This window comes from Eubalaena glacialis, chromosome 10, assembly GCF_028564815.1.
Source record: "Eubalaena glacialis isolate mEubGla1 chromosome 10, mEubGla1.1.hap2.+ XY, whole genome shotgun sequence".
Classification (NCBI taxonomy): Eukaryota; Metazoa; Chordata; class Mammalia; order Artiodactyla; family Balaenidae; genus Eubalaena; species Eubalaena glacialis.
The window spans coordinates 18591803-18617337 of NC_083725.1; the positions used below are offsets into that span (position 1 = coordinate 18591803).

General features: G+C 37.9%; 1 protein-coding gene across 1 annotated transcript in view; it reads right to left on the reverse strand.

Annotated features, from left to right (window-relative positions):
• Nucleotides 1-25535, reverse strand: part of HTR3B (5-hydroxytryptamine receptor 3B) — a 70135-nt gene that overhangs the window by 22378 nt on the left and 22222 nt on the right. The window contains exons 3-4 of the mRNA XM_061203672.1: nucleotides 11329-11393; nucleotides 5878-6038 (exon numbers count right to left, since the gene is read on the reverse strand). Of these exons, the coding sequence (XP_061059655.1) occupies nucleotides 5878-6038; nucleotides 11329-11393 (226 nt within the window). The remainder of the gene's footprint in view (nucleotides 1-5877; nucleotides 6039-11328; nucleotides 11394-25535) is intronic.

Below are 25535 nucleotides of genomic sequence, written 5' to 3' on the forward strand. Positions count from 1 at the left end.
AGAGATGACTTTGAGTACCACAGAAATTGAAAATAAAAGGATGGCAAAATACATACCATGCAAAAAGTAAGCATGAAAAAAACTTCAAGAAAAAGAATATTACCAGAGATAAAGAAGGGTATTTTATAATGGTAAAAGGTTCTGTTTGTTAAGAAGACATACGATCTTAAATGCGTATGCATCTAATAACAGGGAAGAGAAATAGAAAAACCACAATTATAATTGGGGATTGTTATACCCCTCTCTACGAAATTAATAGAACAACTGGACAAAAAAATTGTTATAGGAGATTTTAACAATACTATAAACACATTTATTGAATTTACATTTATAGAACAGTGCACCCTTCTATTCAACATTGCACTAGAGGTTCGAGTCAAGGCAGTAGGCAATAAAAGGAAAGAAAAGCTATAAAGATTGGAAAGAAAGATGTACAGCTTTCATTATTCGCAGACAACATGATCTTCTACAGAGAAATTTTGAAAGAATCTACAAAAAGACTCAAAAATTAATGAGATGGCAGGGTCACAGGATCAAGGCCAATATATACAAATCAGTTATATTTTTGTATGCTAGCAAGTAACAGAGACCCAAAATTAAAATACATTTATATTATTAAAATTTTAATTCTCTTTCTTATCAAAAAATATCATGTATAATAGCATCAAAAATGTGAAATACTTAGGGATAAATTTAACCAGATATGTGCAGAACACTGAAAAACACTAAACATTATGCAAAGAAATTAAAGAACTAAACAAATGGAGAGATACACTGTTGTCATAGATTGGAAGCTTATTGTTAAGATGCTGATTCTCCTTAAATTGATCTACAGATTTAATGCAATCTCAATAAAAATCTGGTAGTCTTTAAAATAGAAATTGATGAATTTTCTTAAGTTTATATGGAAATGCGAAGTACCTAGAAGAGTCAAAACAATTTTAAAACAGAAGAATAAGGTTGGAAGACTCACACTATCTGATTTCAAGACTTCGGTAATGCACAGTAATTGACACAGTGTATTGGTGTAAGGAGAAATATATTGATTAGTTGGACAGAATAGAATCCAAAAATAGACCAAAACTATATAAAGAACTTCTGCAATGCAATAATAAGGTAATAAACAACCCTATTTTTTTAAAAGTAAAAGATTTGAGTGAATACTCTATTTTAAAAGATATACAGTTGACAAGTAAGCACATGGAAAGATGTTCAACATCATTAGTTTATAGTGAAATGAAAGTTTAAAACCACATCGAGATATCACAAATCTACTTTGTGGTGACAAATCTATTAGAATGGTTAAAATTTAAAGGGATTGACAATATCAAGTGCTGACGATCATGTGGAGGAACTGAAACTCTCAGACATTGCAGGTGGAATGCAAAATAACACAGCCACTTTGGAAAACAGTTTGGCAGTTTCTCATAAAGTTAAACATAGACTTATACAACTCAGCAATCCCACACCTAAGTATTTATCCAACAGAAGTGAAAACGTATGCAAATGTTTATAGTGACTTTATTCATAATTGCTCCGATTTGGAAACAACCCACTTCACATGTCCAACAGCTGGTAAATAAGTAAACAAATTGCAGTACATTTGTACAATAGAATACTACTACTGATATATGCAACAACACAACACTGATAGCTCTCAAAGGCATTATTCTAAGTGAAAGAAGCCAAAAACAAAGAATAAAATACAATATGATTCCATTTATATGACATTCTAGAAAGGCAAAACTATAGGGAGAAAAAAGAAAAGCTGTGGTTGCCAGAGACTGGGGCTAGGGGGAAGGGACTGGCTTAAAACAGATGAGTTTCAGGGACTTCCCTGGTGGGCCAGGGGTAAAGAATCCCCCTTACAATGCAGGGGATGCGGGTTTGGTCCCTGGTCAGGGAGCTAAAATTCCACATGCCGCGGGGTAACTAAGACCGTGCACCACAACTACAGAGCCCAGGCGCCCTGGAGCCCACGCACCACAACTAGAGAAGAGAAAACCCACATGCCACAACTAGAGAGAAGCCCACACACTGCAACGAAAGATCCTGCATGCCTCCATGAAGATCCCACATGCTGCAACTAAGACCTGATGCAGCCAAAAATAAATAATAAATAAATCTTAAAAAAAAATATGAGTTTCAGTCTATATAATTTATACCTCAAATTTTAAAATGCATCAAAATTTCATAGGATGCAGTTCAATTAGTGCTTGGGGGAAAACTTATAATTTTAAATGCTAAAATTATAAAAGAAAAAAGGTTTAAAATCAATGATATAACTTTCCACTTTAAGAAACAAGGTAAAGAAGAACAAATTAAGTACACAGTAAGTAGAAGAAAGGAAATAAAGATAAGAGTAGATATCAGTGAAATAGAAAACAATAAGGAAAATTCAAAACCAGTATTTGGTCCTTTAAAGAAATAAATTGATAAACATTTGGCAATAGTGGTCAAGGGAAAATAAGAGAAAACACAAATTACCAATATGAGGAATGAAAAAGGCAGTATCACTGGAGATCCTTCGGACATTAAAAGAATTAAAAGAGAATATTATGAACAAATAAATTTGCAACTTTGATGAAATAGACAAATTCCTTGAAAAATACAAATTACCAAAACGGACACAAGAAGAAATAGAAAATTTGAATATTCCTATATATGTTAATGAAATTGAATTTATATTTAAATACCTTCCCACAAAGATAACTCCAGTCCCAGATAGTTTTACTGGTGAATTTTATCAAACATTAGGGAAGGAAATTATCCATGTTACACAATTCCTTCAGGAAATCGAGGAGGGAAACTTTTCAACTAGTTTTATAAAGCCAGCATAACCCTGACACCAAAACCAGACAAATACATTACAAGAAATAAAACTATAGCCCAATACTCCTCATTAACATAGATGCAACCTACAATAAGTAGGAATTCAAATCCAGAAATATGTATCAAGATCAAGTGGAGTTTATTCTAGGAATGCAGGGGTGGTTTAACATTTGAAAATCAATCAAAAATAATTTACCATATTAACTGCATAAAACAGAAAAATCATATGATCATTCAAATTGATTGAGAAAAAATTTGATGTAATTTAGTATCGTTCATGATTTTTAAAATATCTCTCAGCACATAGAAAATAGGAGGGGACTTTTTCAACCTGATAAAGATCATCTATGAAAAATCTATAGCTAACATCACACTTAATGGTGAAAGATTTTTCTGTAAGAATGGAAACAAATAAAAATGTCTGCTCTCACCACTTCCATTAACACTGTAGTAGAGGTCTTAGGCAATGCAATAAGACAAGAAGAGTAAAGGGCACACAGATTAAAAAAGAAAGAAGTAAACTATTTGCAGATGAAATGATTGTACATGTAGAAAATATTAATCTGAAAAACTACTAGAATTAGTAAGTGAATTTTGCAAGGTCACAGGACACAAAGTCAACATACAAAATGAATCCTATTTCTTTATAATGACAACAAATAACTAGAACATTTAAAATTTTAAGTAATATTTATAGCCACATCAAAAATACTTTGGGATAAGTTTAATAGAAATATGTATAAAACTTCTACATTTAGAATTATAAAACACTGCTGAAGACCCAAATAAATGGAGAGACATACCATATTCAAAGACTGGAAAACTCAGTATTGTTAAATGTCAATTCTCCCCTAAATTTCTCTGTGGGTCCTACACCATTCCAAGCAAACTCCCAGCAGGTTTTTTTTTTTTAATGAAGTGTGACAAACTGAATATAAAATTTATGTAGAAGTACAAAGGTTCTAAAAAGCCAAACTATCTTAAAAATGAAGAACAAAGTTCAAGGACTTACACTATCTGATTTCAAGATATCAGATAGTCTGACACTTATAAGTTAACTTAATTTTCAGCCAAGACATCAAAGCAATTCAACAGGGAAAGGAAAGCCTTTTCAAAAAATGGTGATGGAAAAAATCCTTTCTAAATGCAAAAACAAAAACAAAACAAAACACAAAACAACAGCAAAAAACTTTGACCTATGCCTCACACCATTACAAAAATTAATTCTCAAGATCACAGAACTAAATCTAAGGAGCTAAAAACTACAAAGCTTCTGAAAGAAAATATAGGAAAATATTTTGGTAAACTTGTAGTAGCAAAGATTTCTTAGACAGTACCCAGAAAGCACTAACCATAAATAAAGAACTGGTAAAAAAATGGACTTCATTAAATTAAAAAATTTCTGTCCATCATAAGACCCATTAGGAAAATGAGTAGGCAAGCCACAGACTGAGAATAAACATTTGCAATACATAGATGACAAAGGACTTGTGTCCAGAATATATAAGCAATCCCTATAAATCTATAATAAAAATACAACCAACACAATAAAAAATAGGAAAAGACTTAAACAGGTACTTCACAAAGAAAGATATATAAGTGGCCAATAAACACACTAAAAAAAGAGCCCCTAATTATTAGCCATGGGAAGTATAAAGAAAAACCACAATGAAATATCCCTACACGCTTACCAGAATGGCTAAAATTAAAAAGACTGATAACACTTAGTGTTGGTGAAGATGTGGGGAAATGGGAACTCTCATAGCTGATGGGCGGGAGTATACAATGTACAACCACTTTGTAAATCAGTCTGGCAGTTTCTCATTACATGTACATCTATCCTATGAGAATTGGCAGTTATTCCACTTCTAGGTTTTACTGAAGAGAAATAAAAACATATGTACACCAAAATACTTGTACAGAAATGTTCACAGCAGCTTTATTCATAATATACTAAAACTGGAAACAATCCATATGCCTATCAACAGGAGAATGGATAAACAAATCATGGTATAGCCATAACCAAATACTACTTATCAATAAAAAAGAAAAACTACTGATATGCACAACAACATGAATGAAGCTCAAAAATATGATGAAAGAAATCAGAACAGCGGTTGTCCTTGTGGATGGAGGGGATGATGATTGACTGGGAAGGAAATGGGAGATCTTTCTGGGGTGATGGAAATGTTTGACGTATTGATAGGGATATGGATTATGTGGGTGCATGCAATTATCAAAACTCATACTGTGCATTTCAGTATCTGTATATTATACCTCAATTGGAAAAAAAGTTTTGAGAAGTAAATTGAAAAACAATTATTAAACTACTTTAACAAACAAGCTCAGTAAAGTCTGCTTTTAAAAGAAATCAAAAGAAATTTGGGATCTATTGATACTGAAGACTTTGTAATTAAGAAAAAGGAGAAAGAAGAAGCAGTGATAATTATACGGGCCATCACTGAGGGCTTCCTAAGACCTCTGCTAACTGCTTTACATGCACTTTCTCATTTAATACCCACAACAACCCATTTTTCAGACATAGTAGGAAAGATGAGCTTTAATAAACAAATCTTCCCACTACCCTTAGCAAATACCTTAGGTATAAAGTCCCTTAAAAACTCAGGATAGCAAGGCACTTTTTTCCCCCTTTTAAAATTTCAGGCAGTAAGTTGTAGAAGTTGTTTCATAAACCCACTACTATCACTAAGAAATGTGAACCATAGAAAATAATGCCTATTACCATTTTGGGTTTCAGCAATGCTCATAAAATATGTTCTGTGACCTATGACCACAATTCTTAAGACATCTTATTTCTGTGAAATTCCTATTTCTAGACTATCTGCCCTCACAATGTAAGTCGGGGGCTAGAAAGCATGATTTGCCTAATAAATATTTATCCTAGGCTCACTGCTGAGTCTAGCACAACTTCTCTATCAGCTCAACGAGAGTCTCAAGAATAAAACTTCTCCTAGACCCCTGCGTAAACAGCAGGTAGTTATACAAAAGAATGATGGGACTAGGAGATGGTAAGATGGTCCTTACCACATCCAACACAGCACGGACAAACACATCCAGGTATACTGTGGTGGCCTGGGTCCAGTTGTGAACTGGCCTCACTTCCTTGCGATATTTCTGTAATAGCTGCTTGGTGAGATGATGCAGAGCAGAACTCCTGGGATGAGGGGTATCTATGGCCAGGATTCCTGAAAAAGAAAACTATCATCGTTTTCATCGTTTATGAAAATAAAAGGAACTTAGCATCTTTAGGACACTTCAGACTGCTCAGGACTCAGTGGCTCCTAGCAGGATATAGTTTTCAGCTCATCCAAACTGCTTAAGTTCACAGCCAACTAGCGGGCTTATTGGCAGACACTTATTTAAAGTAAGCTGATGACATAGAAAATAAACTTATGGTTACCAAACTGGAAAGAGGGGGAAGGGATAAATTAGGAATTTGGGATTAACAGATACACACTACTGTATATAAAATAAACAACAAGGACCTACTGCATAGCACAGGGAACTATATTCAATATCTTACAATAACCTACAATGGAAAAGAATCTGAAAAAGAATACGTGTGTGTGTGTGTGTGTGTGTGTGTGTGTGTGTGTGTATAACTGAATCACTTTGCTGTACACCTGAAACATTGTAAATCAACTATACTTCAATTAAAAAGCAAAAAAAAAAAAAAAAAAAAAGCAAAGTAAGCTGATGGTCTAAGTGCCCAATGGAGAAATCTCATTGTAAAGATAAATAAATCAACCCCATCTCTGAGGATGCAAACTTGCACCTACAGTTCCATTTTTACAACAATCTTGCATCTTGGAGACAGCATCCTTTCTTTTTTCCTGTATCACCCCCTCCCGGTACATAGGAGAAAGCTTCCTATGCACTTAGCCAACATTTAACTTCCTCTTTGGATTTTTCTTTGGATTTTCCATTCGTAATTCAAAATCACATAGAAAGCCCAAGCAGAAACATGGACAAACCAGTTGAACCCAGAGATTTGTGTGGATTTCTGAATAATGGGATTAGTGAGATTCCAATTCATATTTTTCTCCTCAAAAATATATCTGTTCTCTCACTCTGCCTTAAAATGCACTTGTCAGAAAATGAGACCTTCATTTTGGGAAAATTCTCTGTGGTTCCAGGGAACAACCATTTCCTATGACCCAGGAATCTTGATTTGTAGAGGAGCCGTGATTGGTGTTGAGGCCGGGAAGACCAGGGGAAAGCAAGCAAGAGAAATGAGCACCAGCAATTGGAAGTGACAAATCTGTGAGGGCTTTCTCGGAATTGCAAAAAGATATTTTGTTCACCAGCTTTGCCGGCCCCTGAGGGATTCAAAGCTTCGCTAAGTCATTGGACTGAAGCAAATTGCACACCTCCCGCCAACAGCGCCTGAGTGAAATCTATCTGTAGTGTCCTGCGCGTGAATTCACCTCGGCTCTCAGCGGTTTTGATGGTTATTTTGATGAGCTGCTGAAGGTACGCGGGATCCAGCAGGAAACTGTAAATGAGATATCCTCTCCCCATGCGACAATCCTGTTTATGCCCATCTCTTTATGAATGATGCTATGTCACTTGCTGCCGCAGGCAGCAATTTCTATATTTATCAATGTCGGTGTGACCAAAATGCTAACAACGGTGCTGGAGGTGCAATTCCAGACTCATGTGGGCAGTGGAATATTCACTTTCATTACCATCTGAACTGGGAATCTAATTAGCGTTTTAACTCCCTAACTATTCACCCGACAAGACGCCAGAAGTGGCAACAGCTATTCTGGCATGCGGGACTAAGGTGGGTGGTTCGCATCAGGCATCATCTTTAGTTTTTGTGAACTGTGATTGTCAAAAAGTGTGCTGTGAATCTCTCTACCTGAGACTGTTTCTCGCTGGCGGACCCTGGGGGGAGAGAATTCTGGAGCCTAAAACAAAGCTGGTCTGGTGTTTTTCCTGAGAACTTCGCTTTGGGCAAGTTCACTCTTACCTCCCTTGGAAGCTCCCAATTCAAGTCCCAGTTGGGGAACCACTGAAATGTGCCTGTTTCAATACAGGAAACCACTTGAGACAGAGTTAAGACATAATTCTGAGAAATGAATGTGTGTTCCCTATACCCTCTGTTCATGGAGACTCAAATTCCCCTCTGATACCTTTTCTAGGAAACAATCCATAGGTCCCCTATGGATAAACACATACTTTCTAGACTGTGTCAAAGTCTTTGGGTAAAAAGAGAATGTTCTGGAAGCTGGAAATAGGAACAAAAGAGAAACAGGCAATGATTGGAGAAAAATCCGAAGCAAACGGAAGTATGCTTAAATAAACTACAGAGGGAAAGAGTTCTTTGTTTAAAATGGGAAGAAATAATGAATTACATTTCTACTATGAGTGCAAATTTGCCTGAGAAGAAAGATCAATTAGAGGAGAGAGATTAAGGATTTAAGTGACCATTAATTAACAGTAAATTATGCCCCTTGAAAGCTAATGTGACATTCACACAAGCACTAAATGACTCACAGTTCAGTGATGTTTCAACAGACACTGATGGAAACTATCAACGGACCCAGGAGAGATTCCTCACTAGCACTGCCTCCTTGAATGCTAATAATCAGCTTCAAATAATTCACTTGTAAAATTTCTGGAAAGTAGAATGTGTTAGGAACTGAGCTGTGAAGCACTTTTAGGTGAAGAGAGATTTAAAAAAGATAAGAATACAGTAGAATTATTCCTTTGTTTTCCTTATTTCAATGAGTTACACACACACCTATCTGAGAGTGTTCTGGGCACTTTGATGAAAAGAGCTCTTTTTGCTTCAGTGAGTATACCACCTTTAGGATTATAAGAGAGTGATACTGAGACAGGCTGGGACCTGGGACCTAGTGCTTTGCTGCAGTGCTTACACCTGGACAAACATCTCCTTAAGGAGCAAAATACAAAGAAACTAAAAGGGACTAAAAATAACTGTGTGCATGTGCAGTTAGGGCAAATTATGGACAACAAGATACAAAAAGACCAAAAAAACCCAACTGCCACTTCTGAAGAGCAGGGGGCAAAAGCAGGGTATTGCGCATGCCCCCTGCACACAGCACCACCAAAGGGGTGGGCAGACCACCTCAGCCACTGCTCCGACCCGACCCCTGGACCCGCCCCTACCCTCACCCCGTGTAAGGAAGCAGCTCGTCCCACCTCAGGAAGCAAGCAAGGAAACCTGTTACTTGTTTTTGCTCCTCCCTGCTATAGTAGGGGTCCCAGTAGAGCCTTGCCTGAACTTCTTGTCTGGCCTCTTATCAATTTCTATTGATTAAGGAAGGCCAAGAAACCTGGTTGGTAGCAATACATATATCTGAGATGTTACAAGGAAACAGAGGTTTGGATGCATGGTACTACTGAATACCTAATACTGATTAAATAATTTGCTGTGTGCCAGGCACTGGGCTGAGAGCCCTTTACATGAATTATCTCATTTAACTTCTACAAGAATAGGTACTCTACAGCCCCGTGAAGGGTCACTTACAGGTGAGGGACTCTAGGCCTAGTGAGGTGAGTACCACTGAAGATCACACAGCTTGTAAGTGACGAGGCCGGAATTTAAACAAGACTGATCTGGATGCAAAGGTCAAGCTCTTACTCTGGAACTACCCTGAACTGGCTCCCTGAGAACACTAGGAACAGCAGTGAGTAACCCTTCAAAAGGAAGAGTTGCATGTTGTACATTTTTGGACAGAAACAGCCCATTGTTATTTTCTGTGTTTGTGGGTTTTTAAAAAATATTTATTTATTTGGCTGTGCCGGGGCTTAGTTGCGGCACTCGGGATCTTTTAGTTGCAGCATGTGAACCCTTAGTTGCTGCCTGTGGGATTTGTTCCCTGACCAGGGATCGAACCCGGGTCCCCTGCATTGGGAGCATGGAGTCTTAGCCACTGGACAGCCAGGGAAGTCCCCATTTGTGTGTTTTCAGGTCAGTGATATCTTACATTTGCATTGCACCTTACAATTTCATAATGCTATCTTATTCGGTCTTCATGAATATACAAAATAAACAGTTAACTTACAGGGAAACAGAGTCTCTAAGAGGTTAATTGACTTGCCCGGGGTCACGTGGCTGGTGAGTAGAGTGGCAGGAACTAGATGGCTCTAATCCAGGCCTGCTACCCCAGCACACTGTCTCCTGGGTGCAGCGGTGAATTGGTGGTTGGTTCAGGGCTTTAATGTTTACAAATCATCTTGATATTAAACCAGTAAAAATTCCAAAGCATGAATTTTTCTGCAACAAATGTTCTTAGTATGATTTATGGTCAAGCACTGATTACGAGACACTATTAAAACACTTTCTCTGCCACAGTTAGAGCAAAAATCAAGCATAATGCAAAACATTAGAAAGAGAAATCATTAAGAAGAATTTCTTCTGTTTTCAAACCTTCATTTTTCTATTTTATCTTACTTAGTTTAATGTTCACGATTATTTTCTGCTAAGAAACCCATTTGACATTTAATGAAATTCCCTCTGTTTTCATTTTTATAATTAAGATGTGCTTTTATCCTTTAAGTTCAACACCCAGCATTTTTATACTTTAATGATAAGTGGCTATTTTTCTTCTCTACCCAATAAAAAATCATTGCCAGCTGCTTGGCTACCAAATTCCTTCCTCATCTCCGTAATTGACTCATTCCACTTTCAGTTATATTTTAAAACATGGAAATTCAGATACGAGCTCTAGGAGAACCCTCAAGAAAATGGGGTGTTGGGAAACACCAGCATAAACATAAATTTTTGATTTGTGTATATTTTCTAAGAACCAATTGTATCCTAATTCAAATGGCTCAATTCAGTAGAGTTAATACTGGCACTATGGAATTTTAGTTCCAGAAATTTAGGGAAAGAAAGCATATATACATATACATATATATTAGTTTCTAAAGTAGTTTTAAGGGGAATTGTACACTCAAAACATGCAAGTTTATAGAGTTCGTCTTTAGAGAAACACTCATCACCGACACAGACTTTGTACGGCTGGATGTAAAGCCCCTAATACCAAAATGACATCCAGGTTTCTGTAGCCATGATGGATCCAAGGGACTCTCTCCCTGGCCTACTAAAAGCCAAGACTACTTTGGATAATAAAAATATACTATTCAGACATAAAAGTAAATCTGAAAGAGAATACCCCAAACTCTCAATGTCAATTGTTGTAAAGAAAGCCTGATTTCTAAGGAAGCAGAAATTTATCAGACAATTATAACATTTCAGAGCATATTTTCAGCCATGGGTAAAGCCCCACTGTGTGACTCTATGTGTATATACATCTATAATTGTAGGAGCAAAGTCGTAACAAATTGTTGGTCTCCGTATAGCTTCACAGGACTGACATTTTACAGATGGTAAATAAAAACAAACACTTGTGAGGAGTTATACAGCACAGCGTAGAAAACCATGTCTCTAGCTTCTAGGCGTTAATATTCAAAGCCTAGTAATATCATTAAAGGACTCACCTGAGGCGGCCACCAGGACCAAGGGCCACAGAGGGGCCATTGAACTTGCCAGTGTTCCCCAGGCACTTCCAGAAGATGAGAAACACAAACTTGCCTATTGGATGGAATGTCACTCAATCTTTCCTGAAAGACCTCCTTTCCATTCCGTTCTTCTCTGTTTGCCAGTTTATGCTGTCCTTGCTGGTGCTATTTTGTAAACACTAAATAGGACCAAAGGCAGTACCAGCACCACACAAATGTTTTGGAATTGATGCCATTGCAATACCTCTTAACTACTCCATTTGGTTCTGCCCCAGGATCAGATCTTGGCCAACATTTCAATTTCCCTGACAGGAGATAGCTAAGTGAATAATATAATCTAAGAGGAGCCCCTAAGGAGGGGAAATTCCACACTAATGTGATTTCCTTTACAGCCTTTACCTAAGGCAGTGCTCTTGCTGACATTTAGGACACTAATTTCATTAATAATTGAGATCCAAATAGCTGATCTAAATCAGACTTATGCAGTAACATCTTCAGCATTTGACTATGATTTTTGGACTCTTGAATTACACTAAGCTAATGGAAACCTGGTATTGTCAAATGAAGAGCAACTGCTAACAGTACAGTGGGAAGAGTGCCTTTTGTTTCTCCTAAGCCCCTTTCATTAAAAGAAACATCGATTTTTTTTTTTGATTTTTGATAAATAGAAATGCTTCTTAAATTCTCACTGCCCATAATTCAGAAAGTAACTACATAAGAGAGAATGCGTCTAGGCTTACTGAAGATGAAAACTACTAAAGTTTAACATCACTCAATAAAAACTGTTTTTTTTTTTTCACTTTTTGATTGAGCCCCATTAACTTTTCATTTTTAAGGAAAAAGATGCATCATTCCACATAACTCTGACTTGCATTGGTAGACCCCTAGATGCTCTAGAAACAAAAATTAAATTTCATACCATTTCCAACATCTGCCTGCTTTTTACTATAGATGGAATGTAGAGGCACAGGTTTGAGATAAGTTTTCACAGAACAAACTGAGAGGGGGGAAAGTATATACCTGATCCCTGTTCTCCTAATTATTTGGTCCCTTTGTTTAGAATCCATGAAGCTTTTTAATTTTCATCTACCAGTAAAACATAGATGTTTGTGAAAGCAGTTACAAATACGGAAAGGGAGAAAACTAGGATGAACCCTGTAGTGTTGAGTTGGTTTTGGAAGTATCAGAGTGAACTCTTGGTTTTCAATACATGTAGCTAAATATAGAAATACATAAATATGTAAGTGTGTGTGTACATGTGTTCATACATACGTATGTTCCTAGCTCTGACCACTAGAGTGCCTGAGAGCAGGAACACCCCAACAAAAATGAGTACACCTAACACCCAGATCTTGGTCTCTAAATAGCATACATACCTACAAGGAAGAAATGGAGAAATGTGTGATGCCAGGGCCAGGGCAGGAAAGTAGAAAAAGAGCCTAGAACGCCTCCTTGTATCACAAAGTAAAAAAGTGCTAAAAGAATCATGGGGACAGGATAAAAGGACAGAGTCAGCTTGAAGGGGCTCCCACTGGCCAAATCTGTGATGATTCAAGCATCAAAATCAATAATGATGGCAAAGAATTATAACTCACGAAGTAGAATAACAATCCATGAGTCCATCCTGATTTAAATAAAGAGATGAATGGGAAGAAGAGAAAACTTTTCCCTTAAATTAGAATTGCCAACTAATAAATGTAGAAGAAATAATGGAATCTTTATAGTGATAATTAATTCACAAAAGAAACATCAATGGGTGATAAAAACTAGTTGGCAAAAGTTTGATGAGGAACAGGACATTAACACAAAATACTTATTAAATACAAAGATTTAAAAATATCTTTCAGGACTTCCCTGGTGGCACAGTGGTTAAGAATCCGCCTGCCAAGGCAGAGGACACAGGTTCAAACACTGGTCCAGGAAGATCCCACATGCCGCGGAGCAACTAAGCTCGTGTGCCACAACTATTGAGCCCGCATGCCGCAATTACTAAAGCCCGCGCGCCTAGAGCCCGTGCTTCGCGACAGGAGAAGCCACCGCAATGAGAAGCCCGCGCACCGCAACGAAGAGTAGCCCCCGCTCGCTGCAACTAGAGAAGACCCAACGCAGCCAAAAATTAATTAATTAATTAATTAAAAAAATATCTTTCAGTGGAGAAGTCTGGCAGACAACACCTTAATCAAATGATGAAAATTAGCATCTCCAGTTATGGGAGTTGTGCACCACGAGATTTGAGAAGATGCAGCAGCCCTTCTGTTATCATCCTGCCAAAAATTCATAACTTGAATCTATCTAGGAGGAAACCCCGTATTGTGGGACATTCTACAAAACAGCAGGCATGTAATCTTCAAAAGTGTCAAGGATATGAAAGTTAAAGGAAGACTGAGAAACCGTATCAAACAAAAGGAGATTAAAGAGGCATGACAACTCAGTGCAACGCGCGATTCTGCAGTGGATCCTTTTGTCATAAGAATATTTTGGAGAGAACTGGTGAAACTCAAATGGGGTCTGTGGATTAGATGGTAGTAATATAGCGATGTTGAATTCCTCATTTTGATTGTATTGAGATTATGTAAAATAATGTCCTTGTTTGTAAGAATAATGCTCTAAGTAATCACAGGTGGAGGGTCATCATGTTGGCAACAAACTCTCACATGGCTGGTGGGGGTGGAGAGTTCTTTCTACTTCCTGTGCTTCCAGTTTTGCTGGGCATTTGAAAATACTTTTACTTTTTCAGAAGAAAAAGTAAAAAAAAGAAATATAACGTGGTAGAGGAAATTGGATACAAAGTTACGGAAAGTTTGAGAAATACCCTTGAGATAGGGTAGAAAAATAAATGGGGCTTCATCAAGAGGTAAGATCATCAAGGACTGATCCGGCCATCAAAATCCCATCACTTCCCATCAATGCTTTGAATTGTTGGCTTCTACCTATGAGATGAATTAGGACAGGAGAAGGGCAAGCTGCAGGCAGCAGACCATTTTTTTTTTTTATGGGCAGGGAACACAGAAGCTTGCCTTTATGCAAAGGTTTAATTGAGATGGTAATCAACATTATCTTCTTGTCACACATTTTAGTAAGCCATGGCTCTAAGTCAAACCTCCTGGGACACGCTTGCCCTCCCTTCCAGCTCACTTTCTCATATACCCATCTGTTACTGGAAGGCCACTGCTAATGACGTGTAATACAGGTACATTATGACCTTCATTAGCTAATTTAACAACAGTCTGGTGATCCTGCCTATTACAGCTCTTTATTGACTGATGAATTTTGCAAAGACAGGAAAGGTTTGTGTGAGTGACTTGTCTTCAAAGTAGTTTATATACAGATATTTCCTGATCTTCCCTTGATCGCCCTGCTCTGCACCACCAGATGGCTCAGAGCTTCCTTCTCCCAACCTTACTGTCCTGTCTGGGTTCAGTTTATATACTCAGTGCCTTTACGTTTGGTATCTGTCCCTTGCTCAACCTTTAATTTTCCATGAAAACCATCTCTTCTCAACTCCTTAAATTCAATACTGTTTACTCACATTGTTTCTTGCAATCCATTAGTCAAAGATTTCATCCCCCTTAGACATCTCTTTAGGAAGGATGAATGCAGGGTGAACCCTGTTCAGACCCTTCAAACAGGTCAGGGTATTAAAGTAAAGAAAATGGAATTGTCAGGGGATAAGCATTCAGGCTTCTTAAATATCACCTGGGGAAAAAAAGACCTATTAATCTGAAGTTTGAATCTGCCATTCTCTGAGAGCAGTTCAGGCCAGGCCTAACATTAAGAGAGTACCTAGAAATATATTTATTTCGGAAGTCCCCTCTCCACATTCCTATGAGCCCTTGCACTTTGTTTTTCCATTATTTCCAAGTAAGATATGACACCTCTTGGACCAGTTTTTTGGAAGAAGCAGTGGGAGAGTGTTTATTATGCAAACATAATAAGGAAGTGTTTATCATGCAAACAGCAACTGAGTTATGTGTCCTTTAAGACTACTAAATAGTTTTTAATTACTGCTATATCAGTAAATCCCATAAATATGCAAATGCAATTAGTTGACAAAATAGGCCTTAAATATCTTTATTCCTCTCCAACAAAGTTCTTTGAAGTTAATCGCTAACTCTCTTTGTTCACTCCCTTGGCAGTAGTGCTAAAATTGACAGGAATTTTGACAGATGTACATATTCAGGGAGAACGAAATTTTCTGAGCACATCTGGTCAGGCTGGAGGAGAAAAGCAGAAATGGACACTCTAGCCAAACTCAAATATTTAATGAGTAGAGTCCCATATGAAATTTCTTTTATTCCAAAGCATTGTCTTCTGAAATAAATATCAGGGTAACCACTTGGGTACCACTTCAAGTTCAAAGCTACATTGAACATTTGCTTTTTTTTTCTGGCACAGGATTTCATTTTTTAATAATAATGCACATTTTCTGGTCCCTAAAAATAAACAAATAAACAAAGAAATATGGTCCGCCATGACCCTGGCCTTTCGTGGTTATGTGACATTGTTTTCCGTGAGAACATAGGAGCTAAGGTTCCAGGCTTTGGAGTCAGACACACCTCATTTTGCCGCCCAGCTCCATCACTTGCTAGCTGCTCATGGCCTTGGTCAAATTGCTTACTGTTTCTAGGCCTCAGTTTTCACAACTGTAAAAAGGGTATAATAGACTCTGTTTAGTTTTCTATGGTTGCATAACAAATTACCACACACTTAGCAGCTTAAAACAAAGCTTATTTGTGAGCTCAAAGTTCTGTAGGTCAGAAGCCCAGGCACAGCAGGGATAAATTCTCTGCTCAGGATCTCACAAGGCAGAAATCATGGTGGTATGCTGGAGCTGGCTCTTACTGCATCAAAAGGGCCAACTGTGGGGACTTCCCTGGTGGTACAGTGGTTAGGACTCTGCACTTCCACTGCAGGGGGCACAGGTTCGATCCTTGGTCAGGGAACTAAGATCCCGAAGGCCGCCCTGCACAGCCAAAAAAAAAAAAAAAAGGGGGTGTACATCCCTTCCCAACCCCGTGTTCAGGTTAGTAGCTTGAAATCAGCCATGACGGAAGTATCTGCCACATGGGAACCAGCAAACACTAAAAATCAGGTCTCCTCTGACCAGCTGATTACTAAACACCCACTAGCACCCCAGGGCCCACTCCCTTGAACTTACAGGGCTTCATAGACACCTCCATTATGGCACTTAATTCAAGTGTATTATGACTATTTGTTTACTTTCCTATCTCTCAGAATTCTGTGGGTTCCTTGAAGGCAGAGCACTGTATCTTATTCATCCTTCTATCTCCAGCACAGAGCTTGGTACCTAGTGAGTGCTCATTAAATGTTTGAGAAGGATGGAAAGAGGAGAGGAAGGAAGGAATTAACAAATAGGCAGAAAAGAATTTTGGTTTATGCAGGAAAGATGGCACCAAGAAGGGCCTAGCTTTTTCACAACCACATATAATATGCTATCTTTTCACTACCCATCTCACAGAGGATGGTGAGAATGATGACTTGGGTTCAGATCAAGACTGCTTTTATTTAGTTTGCTCCAGAACTGGCCAGCAAGCCGTGAAAAGGATAAACATGGGACACAAATGCAGGAAGTTCATGCCTCTCTTTGAGTCTCTCAGAGGGTACCTAAAATTCGGGGTCTTGTGATCACCAGGAGTGAGATGTCCCCCTAGAAGCCAGAGGAATGTGGACCTGGTGGCTTGCTGCTTCTGTGTATTCCTCCAATGACAGCAGTTCCAGAAGCTGCTTAGACTGCAGTGTAAAGCAAATAGTCTGACTCATGATGCCATGCTGGTCAGGCCTTCTGCACAGATCATGAGCCTTCAAGTCTTGCTGTGCCAGCACTGGGGAATCTCTTGTGACCTGTGGCTCACCGCAGAGCCCAGGACTTTTCCATTTAGGTTCATTTAGGAGTCTTCTGTGGAGAGGCCTGGATACGGTCAATCACAGAAACCAGTAAGATATTCTGGTTTGGTCTAAATTTCTGGATATTTCTATCTCTGCTGTGGACTCAAGATGGGCAAGGGCTTTGATCTTTTAGAGCTTGCTTTATTCGTTCATTCATTCACTCTGTGGAGAATTGTGGTAGACACTGGGGATATAAAGATAAGGGAGTTCAAGGAAATTGGGGTGGAGGTAATAGGTAAGAAACACCTAGAATACAATGAGATAAATGCCAGCAGATGAGTGAAGTGGGGGAAAATAGAAGTAAAAAAAAAAATGGAGCCCAGATTTGGGGCCAGGTGAGGAGAGGCTTTTCACAAGTGACATTTGTGCTGGGTAAAGACAGGTAGGTGAGGAAAGAACTAGGAGAGCAGATGGAAAAGCATGTGAAAAGGCTGGGTGGTGAGATGAAAGAGCACGAGAGAGTGAAATGATGCCACTGCAGCAACATGGATGGACCTAGAGATTATCACACTAAGTGAAGTAAGTCAGACAGAGAAAGACAAATATCATATAGTATCACTTATATGTGGAGTCTAAAAAAATGATACAAATGAACTTGTTTACAAAACAGAAATAGAGTCACAGACATAGAAAACAAACTTATGGTTAACCAAAGGGGAAAGGTCAGGGGGGAGGGATAAACTGGGAGTTTGGGATTGACATGTACACACTACTATATATAAAATAGATAACTAATAAGGCCCTACTGTATAGCACAGAGAACTCTACTCAATACACTGTAATGACCTATATGGGAAAAGAATCTAAAAAAAGAGTAGATATATGTGTATGTATAACTGATTCACTTTGCTGTACAGCAGAAACTAACACAACATTGTAAATCAATTATACTCCAATAAAAACTAAAAAAAAAGAAAAGAAAAGAAAGAGCATGGTACCTTCCAGGGGGCTGCAAGCCTCACTGTGTAAAATTGGGAGGCAGATAATTCCAGATTCACATGAGTTGAGTGGATTAATAAGTTAGTGTTAAAAAGCGTTGAAGAGAGAATAAAACGGAAAAGTGAAATACTGTATGTCTGTATAAGTGCTGTTGTTATAAACCTGTCTCCAAATGGCCTGTAGCAATTATTCTAAAATGCACAACAGCTGTATTTGTCCCCTTTCTGCCATTGCTGAAATTTACACTGTCATTGCTCCAGGAGGAAGGCTTGGCACTAATAATAGGCTGGCTGACTATGGCTGGGGTGTGACAGACCTCTAGTCAGAGCCCTTAAAGACTGCAGAGTGGGAAAAGGGAAAGTTACTTGGAAGTCAAAGTGAATGTAATCAGAGCGCTGCCTTGTGGCAGCTGTCATACCTGCAGCCCCAGAAAACGCCAAGCTGTTTTCTATTTTATTACATGGTGCACTTTTATGTGACTTGAAAGTCACGTCCCACCTCTATTCGTGTCACCACTCTTTTTTCTTTGTTCTGACTATCCCTGTTTAGATTCCCCAACATCAACTCACACCAACCTGTCTAATCTGTTTCCACGCTGCTTACAAATGTCAACCAATTCCTCCCTGCTCACTTACTTTTGTTCCTCCAAACTCTTTGTTTCTGGGAGTTTCCCAGTGACTCAGTGACTTCCCTACTCTGTTCCTAAGAGCAGGAATAAGTAAAGCCTTGATGCCCCTTATCTGAAAAGTTATAAACAGTTATTATTAAAAGTCATATAGAATTTTAATATTAGACAGAAAGTATAAAATTCCATAAAGCTGAATGTCTTAGATTGGGTTTTCCTGAAACATACCTGAGATAAGGATTTGTGAACGCGTGTTTATTGTAGAAGTACTCACAATAGAAATAGCTAAGGAAAAACAGTCGTCATAGCCTCACACTGCAGGGAAACTGACAGAAAGCTACACTAACACTTTGTTCATTAGTAAGGGAGCCTGGTGGCATACTCACACCTGTCCGTCATTAGCTTTGGGCCTGGGGGGCAGGGGTGACAGGGAGTGAACTCCCAGGCATCTTCTGCTCTTTTCTTGGGCAGATAAAACTTTAGTAGCCCAAGGAAAGTTCTATGAAAGTTCTAGGTATTGGCATTTGAAAGCAATAGCACATAGAAGTTGAGATAAGGGAGCACAGAAACAGTAAAAAGGGATCTGAGAAGAGCTGGGAAGATCACTGAAGGTTTCCACTGAAGAGTCAGCAAAGATGTGTGGGAGATACTAAGTTTCTTATTTTTCCAGAAGACTGTTACATTCTAAGGAACCTGATGATCAACTTTGTTTCAGAGCCTAATCATACAGAAATATAAAAAGCTACCTTTCACACCTGAAACTAACACAACATTGTAAATCAACTACACTCCAATAAAAAATTTTTTTAAACAAAACAAAAAGGTACCTTCAAATTAATACTACCCCACCCTGAAGGAAGCTCTTCTCTCCCCAAAATACTCGATGATTTTGCCATAAATTTTAGCAGAGGCACATGATTCCTAACTTGATCACATCTTTTAAGAATAATATATGAAGGGATTTCCCTGGTGGTCCAGCAGTTAAGACTCTGTGCTCCCAATGCAGGGGGCCCAGGTTCGATCCCTGGTCAGGAAACTAGATCCTGCATGCTGTAACTAAGAGCCTGCATGCTGCAACTAAGAGCCTGCATGTCACAATGAAAAAAAAAGAAAGATCCTGCAGGCCGCAGCGAAGATCTCGTGTGCTGCAACTAAGACCTGGCACAGCCAAATAAATAAATAAATAAAAATTTTCAAGTATTAAAGAATAAGATATGAAACCATAAAATCAGAAGTCTAAATTATAATGGCATGAAGTCTAAACAAGAAGTTTGCAACCCTGGCAGCACACTGGGATCATTGGAGTGCTTAAAAACTTTAAAAAAATTACGTGGGCCCCAACTTCACAGATTCTGATGTTAAGGTAAAAGGTGGGAACAAGGCACTGGCATGTTTTTGAAACTCCACAGGTGACTCTGATGTGCAACCAGGTCTGAAAATCACAAGTTTAAATCAGTGCAAATAGATGCACTTGTAGATGGATGGAATGAATTTCGCTTCATTCAATTATTATTGAATTCTACTTTGACGCTTGTAAAAAGACACTGTCAGGTTATTTGCCCTGTGTACACTTCCCTTCTTTGATAATTGCCTCCTTCTCCAGTTCCCATGGCCATGTGTGTACTGTTTTCCCAACCACTCTGACCAAAGCCAATAGGACAAGGGGTGGACATCTGGTCCAAGTGGACCACTAGACTCTCTCCCAGAACTTGGGGGATAAGTCACTGGCCAGTTGGTTAGTGGTGCTGAGGCTGGGAAAGTATCACGGACCTGGGGCCGGGGGAATGTCAATTTCCACCATTTCCACAGAGAAGCAACTGGACGACAGAGAATGAGAAGAAAACAGACCTCTAGAGAGATCAAGGATGAGAAATCACGTGGCAGCAAAGAGAAGAGTAACTGATTCCTGATGACTCTCCAAGAGTTGGTTTCAGTGCTCGTGTGGCCCAGCTATGTTACCAAGAAGTTGCCCTGTGGCCTCCAAAAAAGCCCTCCTCGCCCCTTTTTACTTAGAGCTTCTTTGTGCTGGTTTCTCTTACTTACAACTAAAAAGCCTTTGTTAAAACAATGGTAGTTTGGCCAGGTGCTAAGTTTGTGCCCCAGAATAACTTTCCGTTAGGTAAAGTATATGAGCTGATAGTGCGTATACATTTCTGAGTCTGTGTGGAATCATTTTTCATCACCATGTTTGTCTGCCTCACTGAACTAGAGGGCCCTTAAGGGAGAGAGTCTATGCCTTAATCATCCAGCTGGCATCGAGCACGGTAAAATGGTACAGTGAAGTTTCAGTACATGATTGTTGAATTCAACTATGAGGCTTGTCAAATAGAATATGTATATATTAGTCTGCTAGGGCTGTCATAACGCAATACCACAGACTGTGGGGCTTAAATAATTTATTTTCTTACACTTCTGGAGCTGGAAGTCTAAGATCAAGACATCAACAGGGTTGGTTTCTTCTGAGGCCTCTCTCCTTGGCTTGCAGGTGGCTACTTTCTCACTGTGTCTTCACCTGGTTGCCCCTTGGTCTGTGTAGGTTTCTGTGTCCTAATCTTTTCTTATAAGGATCCCAGTCGTGTTGAACTAAGGGCCACCCTAATGACCCCATTTTAACTTAATTACCTCTTTAAAGGACTTGACCACATATTCTCCACATAGTAACATTCTGAGGTACTAGAAGTAATGGCTTCAACATACACATTTGGTGGGAGCACAATTCAGCCCATCACAATGTGTGCTGATTTATTTATTCAACTCACTTTTATTGATTGTAATGAAATAGGTCGAGTGTGATCCTTCAAACTAAAGACTCTAGGGTGCTCCGTCATTGCTAAATATGCCAACTCCTTCATATTCTTAGTTTATAGCTCTCAGAGAATCTTAGAGATTGAATTAACTCCAAATTATATGATTAGCCCTCAGAGGAAATCTAAGGCTACAAACTTCAGAAAAATAGGTAAGTTCCCAGCACATAATCTTATTATTAAAACCAGTATGGATAGAGTTTTTAAATTTTTGCTTCATTATTTTTTTAAATGAAGACTTTATTTTTTAAAGTAGATTTAGGTTCCCAACAAAATTAAGGGGAAGGTACAAAGATTTCTCATACACACCCTGCCCCACCCAACACACGCATAGCCTCCCATATTATCAACATCCCCCACCAAAGTGGAGCATTTATTGCAATTGATAGACCTACACTGACATGTCATAATTTCCCAAAGTCCATAGTTAAAACTACATTTCACTCTTGATGTTATACATTCTATGAGTTTGGAGAAATGCATAATGAGTGACATGTATTAATCATTATGGTACCATACAGAGTATTTACATTGCCCTAAAAATCCTCTGTACTTTGCTATCCCCTATGCCCCCTCCCCCAACTCCTTGGCAACCACTGATCTTTTTACTGTCTCCATAGTTTTTTTATTCCAGAATGTCATATTGTTTGAACCATACAGTATGTAGCCATTTAAGACTGGCTTTTTTCACATACGAATATTCATTTAAGGTTCCTTCGTGTCTTTTCATGCCTTGAGAGTTCATTGCTTTTTAGTGCTGAATAATATTCCATTGTCTGGATGTACCACAGTTTATTTATCCATTCACCTACTGAAAAACAGTTCAATTGCTTCCAAGTTTTGGCAATTATGAATAATTATTACTATAAACAATTGTGTACAGGTTTTAGTATGGATATAATTTTCAACTCCTCTTGATAAATACCAAGGAACACAATTTCTGGATCACATGATAAGAGTATGTTTAGTTTTATAAGAAACTGCCAGACTGTCTTCCAAAGTGCTGTACTATTTTGCATTCCCACCGGAAATGAAGGAGAACTCCTGTTGCTCCACATCCTCACCAGCATTTGGTGCTGTCAGTATTCTGGATATTTTTTTATCGTTGATTTACAATATTAGTTTCAGGTGAAAAACAAAGTGATTCAATATTTTATAGATTATACTCCATTTAATGTTATTATAAGGTATTGGCTATATTCCCTGTGCTGTGCAACATATATTTGTATCTTATTTATCTTATACCTAATAGTTTCTACCTCTTAATCCCTCACCCCTATCTTGCCTATCACACTGGTCACCACTAGTTTGTTTTGTGAGTCTGTTTCTGTTTTGTTGTATTTATTTGTTTGTTCTATTTTTTAGATTTCACATATAAGTGATAACATAGAGTACTTGTCTTTCTCTGTCTGACTTATTTCACTAAGCATAATACCCTACAGGTCCATCCATGTTGTTGCAAATGGCAAATTTTCATGGCTGAGAAGTATTCTGTTGTATATATACACCATGTCCTCCTTATTCAGTCATATGTTGATGGACACTTAAATTGCTTCCATATCTCGGCTATTGTAAATAATGCTGCTATGAACATAGGGAAGCATATATCTTTCGAATTAGTGTTTTCTTTCTTTTTCGGATATATACCTAGGAGTGGAATTGCTGGATCATATAGTATTTCTATTTTTAGTTTTTTGAGGAACCACCGTACTGTTTTCCATAGTGGCTGCACCAATTTATATTCCCACCAACGGTCTATGAGGGTTCTCTTTTCTCCACATCCTCATCAACATTTGTTATTTGTGGTCTTTTTGATAATAGCCATTCTGACAGGTGTGAGGTGATATCTCATTGTGATTTTGATTTGCACTTCCCTGGTAACTGGTGACACTGAGCATTTTTTCTTGTGCTCGTTGGCCATCTGTATGACTTCTTTGGAAAAATATCTGTTCAGGTATTCTGCCTATTTTCTGATCAGGTTCTTTGTTTTTTGATATTGAGTTGTATGAGCTGTTTATATATTTTGGATATTAACCCCTTATCAGACATATCATGTGAAGATATTTTCTCCCATTCAGTAGGTTGTCTTTTCATTTTGTTGATGGTATTCTTTGCTGTGCAAAAGCTTTTAAGTTTAATTAAGTCCCATTTGCTTATTTTTACTTTTGTTTCCTTTGCCTGAGGAGTCAAGTCCAAAAAAAATAAAATATTGCTATGACTTATATCAAAAGTGTTCTGCCTATGTTTTCTTCTAGGAGTTTTATGGTTTCTAGCCTTACATTTAGGTCTTTAATCCATTTTGAGTTTATTTTTGTATATGGTGTGAGAAAGCGTTCTAATTGCATTCTTTTACATGTAGCTCTCCAATTTTCCCAACAGCACTTGTTGAAGAGACTGTCTTTTCCCCATTGTATATTTTACCACCTTTGTTGTGGATTAATTGACCTTATATGCATGGGTTTACTTCTGGGCTCTCTATTCAGTTCCACTGATCAATGTATCTGTTTCGTGCCAGTTCCATGCTGTTTTGATTACTGAAACTTTGTAGTATAGTCTGAATTGAGGGAGCATTACAACTTCAGCTCTGTTCTTTTTTCCAAATATTGCTTTGGCTATTCAGAGTCTTTTGTAGTTCCATATAAATTTTAGGATTATCTGTTCTAGTTTTGTGGATAATGTCATAGGTATTTTGATAGGGACTGCATTAAATCTGTAGATTGCCTTGAGTAGTATGGACTTTTTAAAAAGTTTTTTTTAAATTGAATTTGTTACAATTATTTCTTCTGTTTTATGTTTTGGGTGTTTTTGGCCAAGAGGCATGTGGGATCTTACCTCCCAGACCACAGACCAAACCTGCACCCCCTGCATTGGAAGGCAAAGTCTTAACCACTGGACCACCAGGGAAGTCCCCTAGTATGGATATTTTAACAATATTAATTCTTACAATCCATGAACATGCGATATCTTTCTAATTCTTTGTATCATCTTCAATCTCCTTCATTAACATTTTATGGTTTTCAGAGTATAGGTCTTTTGACTCTTTGGTTAAATTTATTCCTAAGTGTTTTATACTTTTGGATGCAATTTTAAATGGGATTATTTTCTTGCTTTCTTTTTCTAATAGTTGATTATTATTGTATAGAAAAACAACAGATTTCTGTATATTAATCTTGTATCCATCAACCTTGCTGCATTCATTTATTAGTTCTAACAGTTTTGGGGTGGAGATTTTAGGGTTTTCTAGATACACTATCATGTGATTTTCTGCTCTGATCTTCATTATTTCCTTCCTTCTGCTAACGTTGGGCTTTGTTCTTCTTTTTCTAATTCCTTTAGATGGTAGGTTAGGTTGTTTCTTTGAGATTTTTCTTGTTTCTTGAGGAAGTTCTGTATCACTATAAACTTCTCTCTTAGAACTGCTTTTTCTGTGTCCCAAAGATTTTGGAAAGTTGTTTATTATCATTTGTCTTGAGGTATTTTCTGATTTCCTTTTAATTTCTTTATTTACCCATTAGTTTTTTAGTAGCATGTTGTTTAGTCTGCACATGTTTGCATTTTCCCCACTTTTTCTTCCTGTAATTGATTTCTAGTTTCATATAGTTATAGTCAGAAAAGATACTTGGTATAATTTCTATCATCTTAAGTTTGTTGAGACTTTTTCTTTGTAGCTTAGCATGTGTTCTATCCTAGAGAACATACCATGTGCACTTGAAAAGAATGTGTATTCTGCTGTTTTTGGATGGAATGTCCTGTAGATATCTATGAAGTCCAACTGCTCTGTATCAATTAAGGCCACTGTTTCCTTCTTGATTTTTTTGTCTGCATGATCTGTCCATTGATGTAAGTGGTGTGTTAAAATCCCCTACTATTATTGTGTTGTATTGAATTGAATTGAATTGAATTGAATTGTC